Below are 16,057 nucleotides of genomic sequence, written 5' to 3' on the forward strand. Positions count from 1 at the left end.
AATAAAATGTCACAACAGCATTCAGTGTTGTGTTGTGTTCTCAGCTCTGCATGCTGTGGTCAACTGTGAGTGTGCGTGGAGATGTGATCAGGCTTTTATTTTTAAATCTACTTCTTCTTTTCCTTTGACCTCCACTGATTCTTATCTTCTCTTTCGTTGACGTGTTTATTTGATGCCTTTGGATCTATTTAAAGCACAAAGCCTTCATATGGTTTGTTTTAGCTGTTCTTAAAGGTGCACTGTGTAGTTTTGGGAAGAAATTTTAATCAGAAGAGAAAGATTTTGATTGACTGATTTATGTCTAAACAAACTCTTTGTTTTCATGACTGGATACACTTCTTGAACAGACTCACCTTAAAGGACAACACAGTTTCATACTGTTATACTTTGTTTGTATTTGGTGGACCCCGCCACCTTTCTAGCTTCAGTGTTCTGGGGACCTTATTTTCCTCTGAGAACAGCTTGTTTGTTCAGTTATAGAAAAAATAATATTTTAGTTTGTATTATTACCTCATTAATATTGTAAATATTACAATTCTGATTTAGATTTTCTTCCCCAAAACTACATAGTGCCCAGATGTGAAGGCTTAGCTATAGGAACTGCTACAGAATTTATCATCAGATGAAAAAACAATCAAATACAGTTTTAGATTGATATTATCTTCGTTATGGCTGAAATTTGCAGGATTGAATTACAGTGCTTAAGTGACTCAACCCATTTGACAGCTACTTCCAGAAGCTTAAAAACCAGCTGCTACATCAGCTCAGGTCTGCTTCCTACAGCGCCACCTGTCTGCACATGCTGTTCTGTCTCCTCCACTTCTGTGTCTGAACTTACAAACCTCTTTTTACACCTTTCCTCTCCATCTAATAACCTTTCAGCTTTTACTTCCCTCCTTTTCCTCCATTGTTCCTGTGGGAGCTGCAGTTTCTTCTACTGGACTGGCTCCCTCTACTGGCTGTATGTGGTCAAAGTGGCTCCATTTCTTTTTAGCTAAAATATAACAGATATCTACCTTTCATCTCAGGTTGATGTCTGACAGTGAATATGAGTTGTGAACGGTTCAGCCAAAGTGTAATTTTTCCTTCTCAGACCATTTTATGTAAAACAGAAGAATGAAGAGATGAAAGTATCCAAAAGAAAAATAGCAACAAAAAAAAGAAAACATTTAGAAGACATTTTGTGGAGAAGGAATACATTTTTTAAACCTTTTATCCCTTTAATCGTATATCCTGGGACACACACAAACTGAGGGTCCACAGAGAGTATTTGTCTCTGCAGGACTGAACTGTATCATATCACCACTAAAACTAAGAAAGGTTCCCTTTTAGGTGATAATTAAAGGGGCACTACACAGATTTCACACATAAATGCTGCAAGGAGTACCACTCAGCTCGTGATAACAAATGGATTACACCTCCTAAAGCTGTGGAGGAGTTATCTGTGGTCTTGAGTCAGGCTTACGAGTCTAAACAATTTAAGGTGCAATATGTAAGAATTTTAGTTGACAACATGCAAAAAAAATAATTCTGAAAACATGAAGAAATAACAGTTTTGACATTATGACATCTGGTGATGAGATCCACAGGACACCGAGTCTTTGATATTGCACCATTAACAGGAAACTTTTTAAAGATGATGGTATTTAGGCCTTATACTTCTGAATTGCATGATGGGAAATGCAGGATCCAACACCTTTAAAGCATGACTTATATGGGGAGGGGGGCGGGGACTACAAGTCAGGATATGTTGGCCGTTGTTGCTATCATTCTGACTGTCAGACAGACGAGCAGTTAGGCTTGATGTTGTGATCTGTAGTGCTGATCTGTGTCAGCTTTGCTCCATCTGAGCGCTCATCAAATTTACTAATGGAGGAGGCTATATATACACTCACACAGAGAAATGTGTATTTCACCACTCCAAATAAGCACTTTCTATATTTCTGAGGATTATGGTAATCCGCTTCCCTCCACTCTGCATCCTCTCCTGCTGTGTGTGTGTGTGTGTGTGTGTGTGTGTGTGTGTGTGTGTGTGTGTGTGTGTGTGTGTGTGAGTGTTTGAGTGCCTGAGGAAAGAACAACAGTATGAAACGAAAAAAGAAAAATCATGAAACATTTCTCTTTTTAGACAGCTTTATTTTTGGGAGGCTAAATGCTGTTTGGGTGATTTTTTTTTAACAGATTGAAAAGTAGTCGTCCAGGACAAGGATGTTTTACATGGAACATGACACATTTCTTCATCCTTACACACAATGAGAGCGACAGTACATTGTTGTGGTAGAATCCCTTTTGTATACAACTGAACAACAAGAAGTGATTCACTCTCACAAATGAGGAAAAGATCATTTCAACAATCAATGGAAGGCTCTGCGAGAGTGACAGAAACGTCCTGAAACAGTGCAAAATCACAATGAAAACATCATGGGGCGCATAAATTAGACAACACAAATGAAATGTCTTGCATTAAAAAAAAAAAGTATGGAAGGTGTGATTCAAAATACACACTCATACACACTCATACCACACACACAGTGCAGTCATTCACATGAAGATACAGACAGGAGGAGGCACTGGACACAATAATCTGAATATACATTCATAAAGTGCCCATTCATACACATATGGGCTATGTACATTACATAGTGGAATCAGCTTTTTAATCATAAAAGTGCTTCAGAGTTAATGTTTCCTGGGAAGGTCTTAGAGAGGGAAAAAAGACAAGAAAAGACAGCTGCATATATATATATCTGTATGTGAACATGACATCCTGTCATGTACGGCATTTTATCTGGATTTCTTTTTTTTTTCTTTTTTTTTTTCCAAACGGAATGAGAAGGCACCCTGTATCCCCGAACGACTACACATTAGTTTATCCACCTGTTCACACGTACGCTCGGTGAAAAGCCTCTGATTACAGCTGGCTTTCTGAGAAGACACATGGGAGAGAGTTAAGAAGCTGAAGTCGACATTACGGGGAAGACTTAAAGAAAGGTTTGCTGGTTTTGAATGATGTATGTTGGATGATTTCGTTTCCTTCTTGTTCTGTGATGATACATTTTGATTCTTCTTCATCTGATTGAAAGCTCCAGAACAAAGCCTTAAAGTGGACTTTGAGTTGTTAAAACTACCTGGCAGATACAAATCAAGCATGTCTGGACAAATGAAAACACAAGAGGGCACATGAATGAGGGTTTACATCAGCTATAAATATTGTATATCGTATCAGCAGACTAATTGATAGCTAAATATATAAAGATTTAAAAGAGTTCCACAAAGTGCTATTCCTTATAAATATTCCAAATATTTTTCTAGCCGAAGTAAAATATGTACATACACAATATGTACAAACTCCTGGTCGTGAGGTCAAAGGTCAGGTGGTGTGCTACCTGCAGGTTTTGATGTTCACACCGAAGCTGGTGCATTGGACCACCTTGGAGGTTTCAGCAGGTTTGATTTGGGTTCACGGGGATGTTTGTGTTTGTGTGTGTGTGTGTGTGTGTGTGTGTGTATTTCAGGTTGTCTGCAAGGTAACAGTTCACCACAAAATCAAAATGACATATTTCTCTTCCTCCCTACACTATTTATCCATCTAGATTGTTTTGGTGTGAGTTGCCAGGTTTTGTAGATTAGGCCGTTGAGATGTCTGTCTTCTCTCCAATATAATGGAACTAGGTGGCGCTCGGCTTGTGCGCAAAGTGGCAAAAAAAAACAAAAAACTTGGAAAACTCTTTCCAGAAAACATGACCCGCTTCCTCAAAATAATCCACAGACCTTGTTGTGAGTTGCTTCATGTGGGAACTATATAACTGTAGAAAACTAAAAGTGTGAAAAACTGTCCCAAACTGGGAGAAATACAGGAGATTTGTGACCCCAGGAATGAACCGGAGAGCAATGAAAAAAGAGTCTCCCAGGAAAATCGGGAGGGTTGGCGAGTACGCCCGCAAACTGTATCGCTGCATGGAAGGATGCGAGCATCTACTCATTGATAAAACGACATACATGCTTCCTTGCGCTGTGATGAAGAAAACGGTTCCTACATGAAACTGCTCACAACAAGGTCTGAGGATTATCTTGAGTTTTTCAAATACAGTTGTAAAGATTGGCTTTTTGAGCACCACAAGCCGTCTTGTTCAATGATATTAGAGAGAAGTCTCTATCTCCAAAACTCAGCAACTCACACCAAAACAATCTAGATGGATAGTTCACACTGCAGGTAAGAGGAAAAATGCATTTTTGATTTTGGGGTGAACTGTCCCTTTAAGCTCATTTAAACACCTCTTGAGAATGTTTTTATTGAAATATAAAAACATTTCACCTTTTGTCCCTTTACCTTATGTGAGTGTTTGTAGTTAACAATCAATGCCGAGTCCCTTCCTTCCTTCCAGCGTCTCTGCTCTGTCTATGTGACAGCGTAGAGTTCGTCCTTGCTGCTCTGACAGAGCGTGTACCCACAAACCCGAGGTCTCCAGCTCCAGCTCCAGCCCCTGCTCCAGCCCCACGCCTCCCTGTTCTTCTCCTCGGGCGGTAGCAGGAACACCACGCAGCTGGCCACCAGGATGTGCCACAGCGAGTGCGTGTAGTAGTAGTTTTCCTCCGTCCCGGCAAAAATGTACAAACATACCCCGATCAGGGCACACAGTGCCCCGGGGATCAGGTAGAAGACCCAGCGCTTCCAAGAAGGTGGGTAACAGTGACGCCGCCGCACCCCTCGGTAAACCTGTGGAACAAACCAGAAGTCGATTCAGCAAACCTCATGACGTCCGTCACATAGTGTTGTTCCTGCATTATCGTGGTGTATCTCTTACCCAGGCAGTGACCATGAACAGCAGGGCACAGAGGACGGGGCCCAGCAGGTTCCACAGACCTTTACGGTCCAGCTGCATTGACATGGCTATCAGCAGAGCCCCGAGCATAAACACAGTCTACACACAAAGGAGGATACACAAACAGAATATATTAAACAAACTGAAGCACTTCGATATCATTTTAATCCTCAGTTAAGTGTGATGATAGTATGACAGGATTGTAATCAGTGGTCAGTGTCTTACGTATTTAAATGTGTCTCTGATGCGAGCCATGCACAGGATGGTGACCCAGATGGAGCAGACTGACCCCAGGAAGTCACAGTATTGTAGGGTATCGTAGTCCATTATACACATTACAGCTACACCAGGCTGGTCACATGCATGGTAGAACTGGAAAGTGGAGAGAAGAAAAAAAAACATGCAAAAAGAGTCAGTTAGTTGAAGTAGTTATTAACTCTCACATTATCTGTTCAGACTGCCAGCACATATCTGGCATTTGGCATATCCAGATTGATTTTAGAAAGTCAAAACAAAATCAAAACGCATTTTTTGCAAACTTGGAGGTGGTTTGAAATGTGTTTGCAGTTGGATTTCTCCAAATGCATCTCAGTCCAACTCTCTGGCCAATCAAATGTGATTTCACTTGTAATGCATCAGAGCAGCAGAGCAGAGTCTGCTACTAGCAGCTCAGTCTAGTGTGACTGAAGAGTTCTGCACTGTGACCATGATGGCACGATTGTTTGGAGGGTGAGTCACCAGTGTGCACAGTTACTGACGCTGTCGTTACCGCACTGACCTAATGCGAGTCCGATCTGATCACATGTAAATTACAGTGCGGACCGTTGGCCTTCAAGATGTGCTTTGAGAAACAAATCTGATTTGCCTGCAGTCTGAAAAAAGCCCCAGTGACTAATCTGCAGAATGTATAACTCCAGTTTTTTCTCAGAAGTGTAAATAAAATAACCCTGGGTGGTAAACATGGTTGAAATTTGTGTTTAATCTGGTGTGGAGTCATCTGAAGATAACTTACATCAAGGGCGATACCAAACAACTCTACTCTAGACACAAGTCAGCATTTTTACAACCACATCTGGTAACAATACACGATGAAGTCTGTAGTGTCCTTAAATAGATGAAGTAAGACAGTCAACAGGACCCTGCTCTCAAAAACTAGTAGATAGATATGAGACTTATCAAAAGTCTTTTGCATCCCTGCACTAATATGCTTCTCTGTTACATAGAATTAGGTCATAAAAATATCTGTAGAAGGTACATTTAGTGCCTTAACTGGCAGTCTTCACTGTCAGTTGGCTCACTTGTCACCTTGGCTCATTGAAAGTGTGATGACACAGATAAAAACTTGCAAGGCTTGAGCTTTGTAAATACGAAGGAGATGTCCGTTTTTATTTACTGAAGCTTCCCTAACACAGCATTACACCGTCAGGCCAAAAGAATATGTTAAGTATAATTATTCCCACGTCTGCGCGTGTACATGTGTGTTTCTTAATGTGTGTTACCGTGGAGAAGAACATTGTGAAGAGGTAGACGGAGGCCTCAGTGATGTAGAAGCGTGTGACGGCTACCACGATGGCGGGCAGGAAGGCCAGGTTGCTGAGCGTGAGCAGTAGAGTGGCTGTCAACTGGCGACGGTATGACTGAGCTGTGGAGTTGTCGGTGCAGCCCCAGCCGCTCCAACCTACACACACACACACACACACACACACACACACACACACACACACACACACACACACACACACACACACACACACACACACACACACACACACACACACACACACAAAACAAAACAAAACAAAACAAAATTAGTGATTCTCTGAATTAAACAATAAATAACAAGAAAGGACACAGTGAGGCAAAACGTTTATTTTTTGTTTGTGTGTGTGTGTGTGTGTGTGTGTGTGTGTGTGTGTGTGCGCGTGTGTGTCTGTGCGTGTGTCAGAGTCGTACCAGCCTTGCAGACACAGGCAGCGTACAGGTAGCTGTAGGATCTCAGCAGTCTACATTCTCCGTATGTCCCACAGTCCTCGACACAGGCACTGAGAAACACCTCTGGGACCACAGACACCAGCGATGTGTTACCACAGTCGCTGCTGCAGGGAAAAACACACATATTTAATTATTAAAAAACACTTTAAACAATAAACAAGACAGAAAATAGCTCATCAAACTCAAAGTCTCAACACTCTGGGACCTCTAAACGTGGATACAAATGTTTCACTTCTGCCCCGACCCCTAACTCTTTCCACACAGTGACTACAGGGCTGTCCACACCAAGGCCGATCACTAGAACAATGACGATGTGAACGATAAATGAACTGATGAACGCTAATGGTCTGTTAATAGCAGAGGTGCCAAGCAGCTAAGGAAAATGAATTTTAATGACCTGATACTGCTGTACAATGCAGAGAAACAAAGACAGAACCAGAAAGATATGGGTTCAAGAAATTCTTCAAAGAAGGGACGAGTAAGGAGAATCCATTATAGAAGTGAGTTAGAAGCGATTTTAAAAACGATATATGGTGCTCTAAATAGACATTTTTAAAACAATGCTGAAAGTATACACAAGTGTGAAACACACTTTGACGTTGCGCAACGTTACCTGTTACACATGAGCTGCAGGGTGAGGTACCATGTTGTTGACTGAGGGAAGGGCAGCCTGACCACGGCTTTAGGTACACTGGCATTCACACGAACACCGTATCCTCCAAACAAAGCTGCAGACACACACGGGAGAGTCAATCTTCCTGCTTAGTCATGCGTTTCTGGACATTAGTGTATCAAGAAGGAGTGGTTCATTTATTGAAATTCAACACAAAAGATCTGATCAATACGAAATAATATATAAGAGCGCAAAATATCAAGCTAAATTTCTTTATATATGAATTAAAATTATTCTTGTTTGTTGTCTAAAGATTAGCTACTCTAAACAACACCTATTTCCTCATAGCTGCATAAAATATCCATCTGACGGCGTCTGAGTCATAGAGATGTTGGAACGGATCCCAGCATGCACTTAGCAGAAGTCAGAGAAACACTTTGAAAGACTTTCGTAGACTTGAACAGGTGAAGAACGTCGGCATGACAACTTTTAACACCGCACGCTCTAATAAAAACATAACCTGTCTGGTTTGATCAGATATTTGTAATACAGCATTTATCATTATTTCTACAGTATTTGATATTTGATATTCTATCTTGATGTTTCCTGATTAATGAAGCTACAGAAGGTATTTTAGGCATCGTGTGAATGTGAATACATCATTCCAGTGAGCTGTGCTACCTGTGTGACAGGGTTGAGAGTGGTTGAGTTGGAGCACTGGAGCCCAGGGAGAGAGGCAGGCCACCACACTGCTGCTGTTCCCCAGGGTTACATTAGTCTACACACACACACACACACACACACACACACACACACACACACATGTATTAATGTAAAACAGCAAAATCACGCACAATTTTAACATACTTTGTCATACTGTGGGCGTTTGTTAATTCAGTGTTACTCACGGTGTTGAGTGTGAGCTGCAGGTTGAGTGTACCACCAGTGGCCTGTGTGTGCAGGGGGTAGGTGAGCAGTGTGGGGTGCGTGTGTGTAACACTGATGTTGGGCCCGTTGACGGCCGTGAATCGCAGCGACAGAACATCCACCTCCTCGTACAGCACGGGGATGCTCCACACACACGCCGACGCTGATAGCGGTGTTGACAGTGATGCTGATTGGTTGCTAAAGGCGACTGTGTCTGTAACCACGGAGCTGTTGCCCGCTGATGTTGAGTTGCTATAGCTGCTGTTGCCACGAAGCTTGTTGATGTCGTCATCTGCTTTGAGGCCGACGCTTTTTGGCTTACATCCCACTGAGACAGACATTAACACACACACACACACAGGTGGTGGATTAAAACAGACAGTGTGTGAAACATGTGTTAAAGGTGTGTGTGTGTGTGTTTCTGTGTTCACCTGTGTAGTTTGAGACAATACTGAAGGTCATGGTACGGTTGTCTTGGCTGTTCTCCACAACAACCCGTAACCATGTGTCCCAAGGTGGGTTAGAAAGAGCTGCAGAGCAGCCAATCCCTGAGCAGTTCACTGTTAACGGGCGGCGCTGCAGAGAGGAGGAGCCGAGCCTGAGGACCAGTGAACAGTTTCCGCTGTCTGACCCCTCCCCTGAAGAACAGTCAGCCACAGAGACGGAGAGAGAGGAGGCAAACTCTGGAACATACAACCTGAGACAGACACAAATACATTAAAGTAAATGTACTTAAAGCAACATTATGTAACTTTTTCACCTCAAAATAACAGCTTCAAAATCATGTTGATGGTTCAGTGTCTTGTTATAGGACGAATGGTGTCTCTGTCTCAGCCACTCTGCACTATGTAACTTCAGTGAGAGGGTAGGATCACAGCGTTACATACATGTTCAATTCAACATACAAGTTTTCAACACATAACATTGTTATGAATGAGTTTTGTTTGTAGTTAGCACCTACATTACATCTGACAAACAGTTACAGACCTGGGATTTGTATTTACGACAGCGGTGTTGCACTAAACTGTGAATTGCACAAAATGCTGATTTCTACATAATGCTGCTTTACATACAGTAAGTTTATAATAATGATATAGAACAAAGGATGAGACAAGAGAAAATAAAACAGACACTTCTTACTTAAGGCGTGCAGGTCGGTCAGGTGCTGCAGTTTGTTGGAGGAAGGTGCCCTGCTGTAAAGTGGGAGTGTCCACCGCTCTCCTGATTGACAGCTGAGGCTGGAAGAAGTACGAGCAGGACGGAAAGCCCTAACAGATAAAGACAGAAATTTTATTCTGTATACATATATACAGTATAGAAAGAGAGATATTATGGCGAATAGTTACTCTTCAGTTTATAATGTATTGTCTTGCACCTTAAAGGTGCACTGTGTAGTTTTGGGGAAGACATTGTGATCAGAAGAAAAATCTTCATTTATTGACTTTCAGGACTGAAGAAACTGAAAAACAAACTGTCATCACAGCACAATTTCATACTGTGTTACTTTGTTTATAGTTGTAGGAGCCTTCTAAGTAGCCACTCAACAAGGCTTCATTACCAACAAACTTTGCAACAGGAACAGAAGCCACGAAGAAGAATGCAGTTTAGCTACCTTACAAAAGACACAGTCCACATACCCACTGCTCCGGTGGAACAGGTTGGAGTTAAATGGAAATTTTCAAGTCGAGCGCTGTTTTCGAATACCGACACTTCATCTAGGCTCTTTAAGGCAAAACAAAACCCTTGTTCAATTTTAAATATTAACACAGTCAGGGTATTAAAACTTTAAAAATAGCTGGTGTCAGTGTTTGTGTACATATGGAACCAAGGGGAAGATCTTAGAAAATGAGGACTCATAACAGCAACAACAGTAATAAAGAGCAACAAGCAGGTACTGTGTACAGCTCGAGACAAACCTTCTGCTCTATGCGCCCGTCATCCTCAGGCAAGTGGGCTGCAACATACCATTCACCAGGAGCGGGATTGGATAGATTAAAGCTTGTGGAGCTGTGCGAAGTCACCGGCAGGATCAGAGCCAGACAGGGGCTCCAGAGTGTGTGATTGGGAAACTTTGATCCTGTAGGGTTTATGACTGGAGGGGCGCCCCATCGAATATGGCTACAAAACAGAGAGAGACATGAGCTTGAGAGGAAAAAGCAGTGGCAGGAATTGAGCAGAGAGACTCAAATAAAAAGCAGGGTTGAGGGATGTGATCAGGACATATCTTACATGGTGACATTGCGCTGTCCACAGTGGAAGTTGTGGCCCTTGGTGACAGTGAAGAGCCAGCGAGCGATGGCTGTCTCCTCCGGTATGTGAAACCTCTGCAGCCTCACGTTGCCGTACCAGCCGTACTTTGACAACTTCTGAGCTGGTTTGGACGAGAGCTCTGACACAAACGTCATCTGTCCATCTGTAGGGCGAAACACAACAGTTTTTCTACTGGGTGTGGTGAAGTTAGACTCAACAGTAAACATAACTTACTGCCAATGTCTTATGCATCTAGGATTGTCCTTGAACTAGTGTGAACAGGCAAGAGTTAACGTTACATGGCATTTATTTAATGCTTTTGAAATGATTTACATTTTTATATGACTTTTTTCCTTTTGTTTTTTACAATTTTAATATCATATAGTGTTTTTAGAGGCTGCTGACACACTTTAGTAAGAATAACCAGTCAGCAGTATAGTTGAAAGACATATACTGTAAATATACATGTTGTCACCCTCATACCAATGACAGGGCTCACAATATACGTCGTTAACTATGTGCATGCGAGTGACAACTGTACAGAGCGCAGGTCTCTCTCTTTCCGGTAAACTAACAAGTCGAGGCAGTTAGCCAACATGCTAACACCAGTTCCCTCTCTGGAATTCGTCACTTTAGCTGAAAAAACAAACACTTGCCGTCTCCTAATGTCCAAGCCGTCAGGGAGACGAACAGGAGACCACGTAGAAAACTAGATTCCATGTTTCCTCCGCGAGTGTCTGAACCATTACATCGTCCTTGGTCCACCTGTAATGTCACACAAACGCATTGCTAACGGCACAACATTTTACCTGCACAGCACTTCCGGATTTCCATGTAAATACGTGACGTCACGAGAGCGGGTGGTCCCTTTGCGGTCCGTCGGAAATAGTAACATCGCACGCATGAACGACCTTTTAGTAACAAACGTGCATGTCTTGTACAAAATAAATGTCCTTTTAAAAGAGATGAGCAAATATCATTAAGGTGGCATAAATAACCATATCTTATGTGTGTTAATTTGATGTTAAAACACATGCCCATTGTAACATGAGGCTGCTGAAATACAAACATATTATGCTCATTTTGTGGTTGACAATTTTATTTTGGGTTACTAGTAGAGTAGGTTTACATGATTTAGTGCTACAAAAAAAGTAATCAGTTTTCTCATTCTATCCAGTGCTGCAGCACTGTATTCTCCCTCTGTCTGAAATGCCCCCTCCTCCCGAACACCCAGTCTGCTGTGATTGGTCAGCTTACACACGCCCGAGCCAGCACAGCTAACAACAGCAGAGCAGCTGTGCTAAATCAATTCTTATGTGTCATTTGTGATTTCATGACAAAGTCACAAAATTAAAGGAGGGACTACTGACGAGGCCTTTCAGGAGCAGTGTTTTCTGTGGGAGAGAGGAGCTTCTGTACTTCCACATTTTTAACTTTCACATGCACAAGAACATAAGTAACACACTGAAGGAAAGGGGGGAAAAAGCATAGCTGTCATGATTCAGACTTCAGCCCTTAATACTTATCTGATGTTTGAGTTGAGAGACAAGAAAGAGCACCAATAAAGACATTTTTGTTTTATTACCAACAGGTACATAAGGCTCATCATTCCATAATAATACAAGCAAAACAATGGCCTCATCTTTATAATCCTCACAGGTTTATTGTTGCATTATATCCACGATTGTGAAAGACTTCAAGGGGACAAGACAATGTATGAGAAATAAGCACAAAAAACGATTGACTGCCATTCTTTTTTATAAATACAATAAGACAATCAGATAAAGTTAAGTGCACACAAATGGAAACAAAGCAGGCCCACTAATTTAAAATGGAATTAAAAAACTTCATTCGTTCATGATTAATATCTCCAAAATTCCCCATTGTGCAAAACATTCATCAGACAAGGACATAATAATTTGACAAATTTCATTTTGAAGAGCTCCTTCTTATTTGTTATTCAGAGTCACTGAGAGAGACAGTGACACATTCACCTCTGAGCATCATTCGTTCATACAGTAAGTGTCAAAGTGCATTTTAAATCCCACTGCATTACTGGCAGTTAACTGCTGAGGGGAATATCATCAAACCAAAGATCATACATTTAAACTGTGCTTATAAGATCATACAAACGTCACGTCGTCCTGTGACTCCACCCAGCACCACTGAGCATCATAGCCCAGCAGACTTGTCTCTCTGTTAGTTGCACTCTCTTCCTTTTCCATCGTATTGTTCTGAGACGCTCTGAAACTCTCCTGAGTTTGGTGCTCTGTCTGTTTCTCCTCTGACTGTTGCGTCGGGACAGAACTACCATTACCTACTTTCACTTCTCTTCTTGCCATGCTCGATCTGAGCAGAGCCTGTCTAATGATGTCAGCACCGCCAGCTGTCATGTCTTGTAATGAAGCTACACTTGAGCCCTGTGGTTGTGCCTTTGGTGAACTGGCACTGGATGATGCCTGACCGTATGTGGAACGAGTGTCTTTAAACTCTGAGGAGGAAGAAGGACTAGGAGGTCTTGCTTGAGCAAACGCAGGGCTTAGCATGTCAAAGCAGCTCCTGTGGTTTGAATCACCATGGTCAGTGTGTGGCTGCAGATCTTCTGATTCCTCACCAGTGGCCTCAGTCAAATCCTGAGTTGGACTCAGGCTGTCTCTGCGGGAGCAACAGCAGAAATATTGAACCAAATATGAAACGTGAGCCATGACACTAATAATGCTGCTAAATACATGCTGTTTATGATTGTTGTTAGCTCAGTTAGCCATGCAGCTAGCCAGAGAGTCGGTGTTTACGTTAGTCAGTGTTCATACTGTTAGCATAGGCGACCCAGGCCTTTCACTTAAAGAGACAGGCACTCAAATGGAGCGTTGACACAGAGGGTGAATTGAGGTGCTGCGGCAATGGAAAGTATAAGAAAAACATTGTGTTTTTGAACATTACAGCGTGTCAACATAATCTAACACACATCTAAAATGAAAAGAATGAAAATAAGCATAATATGGACAAAATGAGAGGAGCTTCCTGTAGGCTACAGCTGCCAAACTAAACACTGCACTGTACAGTACCTGTAGGGGGACATGGAGGCCCCGTGCTCCTCCACAGTCGCCAGGCTGCTGAGGCTGCCTGTCAGGCTGCTGCCACGGCTGGCGAAGGCATCCCGCTCCTCCATCAGCCAACGCATGGCCTCGATCCCTTCGTGCACGGCCACCAGCTGGCGAAGAATCCTCACATCGGCACACCTCAGCCACCTCTGCGTGAAAATAGACATGATGCAGGTACATGTATGAGGATGTTAACCTCTCTCAGGAGCTCATTCTGCGAGGGGGTGGGGGCCTTAATTGTGAGATGGGGGCCTTTATTTATCAGCTCATTTGACTACAATACATGAAGCAGATGAAGAGCAAAGAAAAAGAGGGAGGATATAGAGTGACAGAGAATGAGCAGAGGAATCCAGTCAGAATGTGCCAGATGACTGGAGGTGAATGAGGGAGAAGCCAGCTGAGGGGTGTGGTGGAGAGACAGGTGACAGTGTCTGTCATTACACTTCAAAATGAGCAGGTGAAGCTTCCCACGATGGCACTCAGTGGTTTTGAAATTTCCTCAGTACAGGTGAAAGCCTGTCATCATCAGAATAAACAGAGCAGTGACTGCTGAAACTAGTTGCGCAAGTTGTGGCATTGCCCAAAAATGGAGAGATGCGCAGATGCATGCGGGCGCGTAAAGTCACCATGAAACAGAAAGGAAACTGTTGTGTCTTTTTTAAACACACAGTGCCTGTAACATGATAAATAAACAATCTTAATCTTTACCATCTCTTGTTTTAAGTTGCTGATTTTGTCTGAGAAGCTGTCGCTGGAGGCAGAGCTGCGGTCCCCCCTGTCCACCACATCGGACCTCCAACCATCCTCGCAGTCCGCAGCATCTCTCATCCAAACCAGGAGGCTTTCCGGTGTTTTCCTGCCAACCTTATTCTCCAGTTCTTTCAGACACGGGAAGGAATCGTTGGGGATTTCTTCTTCCATCCCGCCGTGCTGTATAATCACTTCCAAGTATTCCGATCGGCGGCTTTAGGACGGAGAACAGCTTGTGCGTAAAGTTCACAACTTCTACTCAGAGACGTCAGACCCCCGGCAGCGGGGACAATCTCACAGCCATAAATCTCCCGCACCTGTTGACTGAAGTCCACGCGTTATATTCCTGAACAGTCCACAATAAACCATGATCGCGACCGACGAACCCGCCACACAGAGGCGCGGAACGAGCCGTGAAAACGCTGGAAGTGTGAACGCGCGACTCATCTGTCCTGCGCACCATTCACAGCACAGAGGTATTGCTGGTATGCAGCCCAGAACGCGATGCTGGAAAGTGGAAGTGCTCTTTGTGTGTAGTTCTTAAAACAATGATGGGAGTCACATACCAGCGGTCACATGGGGAGGCTTCAGGGACACCTGTGCGCACAGAGCTGCTGCGCACATGATCAGAGTCAAATGATGAAAAGGAATCAGCTCCTGATTTAAATGTACTCATGGCAAAGATAACAAAATATGCAGGCAGCCTGTCAAATAGGCCACATGTCCACATAATGTGTGTTACTGGTTGTAGTGGACCTGACATTTTATGGAAGAAATGACACTGTTAACCTTTGTACACTCTTAAACCACCACAGGTTGTTTTTTCCTCTTGCACTTTAACCATCTTTATATGATGTGAGCACTTAAATACATTATGTGTCTTTACTACTGTGATCAGAATCAGATTTTACCATTAATCCAACAAATTAAAGCTTGATTCCACCACATTTCACACAGATTGTTAATTAACAGTGGCGGACTCAGGATGTTTGAGGGACAGGGGCGAAAAACATAAATAGCTGTGTGGGGTGGGGGGGCCTCCTGTACCCCCCCTCATAGTCCACCAGCGTTACTTAAGATAGATATTACCTATATCTTATTATGTAGTCTATTAAAAATATCCAATCAGAATGTAACTAAAGCCAGTAAAACTGTCTTGTTGGCTAGGGGATATGCCCAACCTGTAATTTACAGTGCTAATAAGTGAATCACTCCGTGGGAACTTACAAATACAACAAATAATGCAGACAGCTTGTCAAATAGGCTACGTGTCCACATAATGCATGTAATGATATGCATTATAGCACTACCCCGACTAACACTAGAGCTAACATCAGACAAATCAGTGAACTTTCTGACTAATGTTAGCCGTCAACACAACATTACAAGTAACAAACATTCAGCTTATAAAATATACATAAACAGGCATAATGGATTGAAACAACGTTGGCTATGTGATTACAAATAACACCATCATTGCGAAAATCATTTTTTTCAGTCACTTACTTTGGTGTTTTTATGTTTATGTGTTCATTCATTGGATCGGTCGTTTGCGAGTAGGACTGGCTGCACACGCAGACATTCAGTGTACTTTACAGTAT

General features: G+C 42.6%; 2 protein-coding genes across 2 annotated transcripts; both read right to left on the reverse strand.

The window, feature by feature from the left end:
- Positions 1-2,122: 2,122 nt before the first annotated feature.
- Positions 2,123-11,424, reverse strand: pgap6 (post-glycosylphosphatidylinositol attachment to proteins 6). Its single transcript, XM_084369924.1, has 13 exons — positions 11,262-11,424; positions 10,585-10,768; positions 10,272-10,473; positions 9,496-9,623; positions 8,787-9,052; positions 8,337-8,683; positions 8,110-8,206; positions 7,429-7,543; positions 6,777-6,919; positions 6,323-6,501; positions 5,049-5,195; positions 4,806-4,922; positions 2,123-4,717 (listed from the first exon to the last, which is right to left on the reverse strand). The coding sequence occupies exons 1-13, from the start codon at positions 11,323-11,325 to the stop codon at positions 4,400-4,402; spliced, it is 2,307 nt and encodes a 768-aa protein (XP_084226050.1). The 5' UTR covers positions 11,326-11,424; the 3' UTR covers positions 2,123-4,399.
- An 826-nt stretch (positions 11,425-12,250) lies between these two features.
- Positions 12,251-14,919, reverse strand: LOC311266105 (uncharacterized protein). The gene is made up of 3 exons (XM_084368289.1): positions 14,415-14,919; positions 13,671-13,855; positions 12,251-13,260 (listed from the first exon to the last, which is right to left on the reverse strand). Exons 1-3 carry the CDS (start codon positions 14,625-14,627, stop codon positions 12,729-12,731), a joined length of 930 nt encoding a protein of 309 aa, XP_084224415.1. The 5' UTR covers positions 14,628-14,919; the 3' UTR covers positions 12,251-12,728.
- Positions 14,920-16,057: the final 1,138 nt, after the last annotated feature.

The sequence above is a fragment of the Pagrus pagrus genome (genome assembly GCF_965226575.1).
Source record: "Pagrus pagrus genome assembly, chromosome: 12".
Lineage (NCBI taxonomy): Eukaryota > Metazoa > Chordata > Actinopteri > Spariformes > Sparidae > Pagrus > Pagrus pagrus.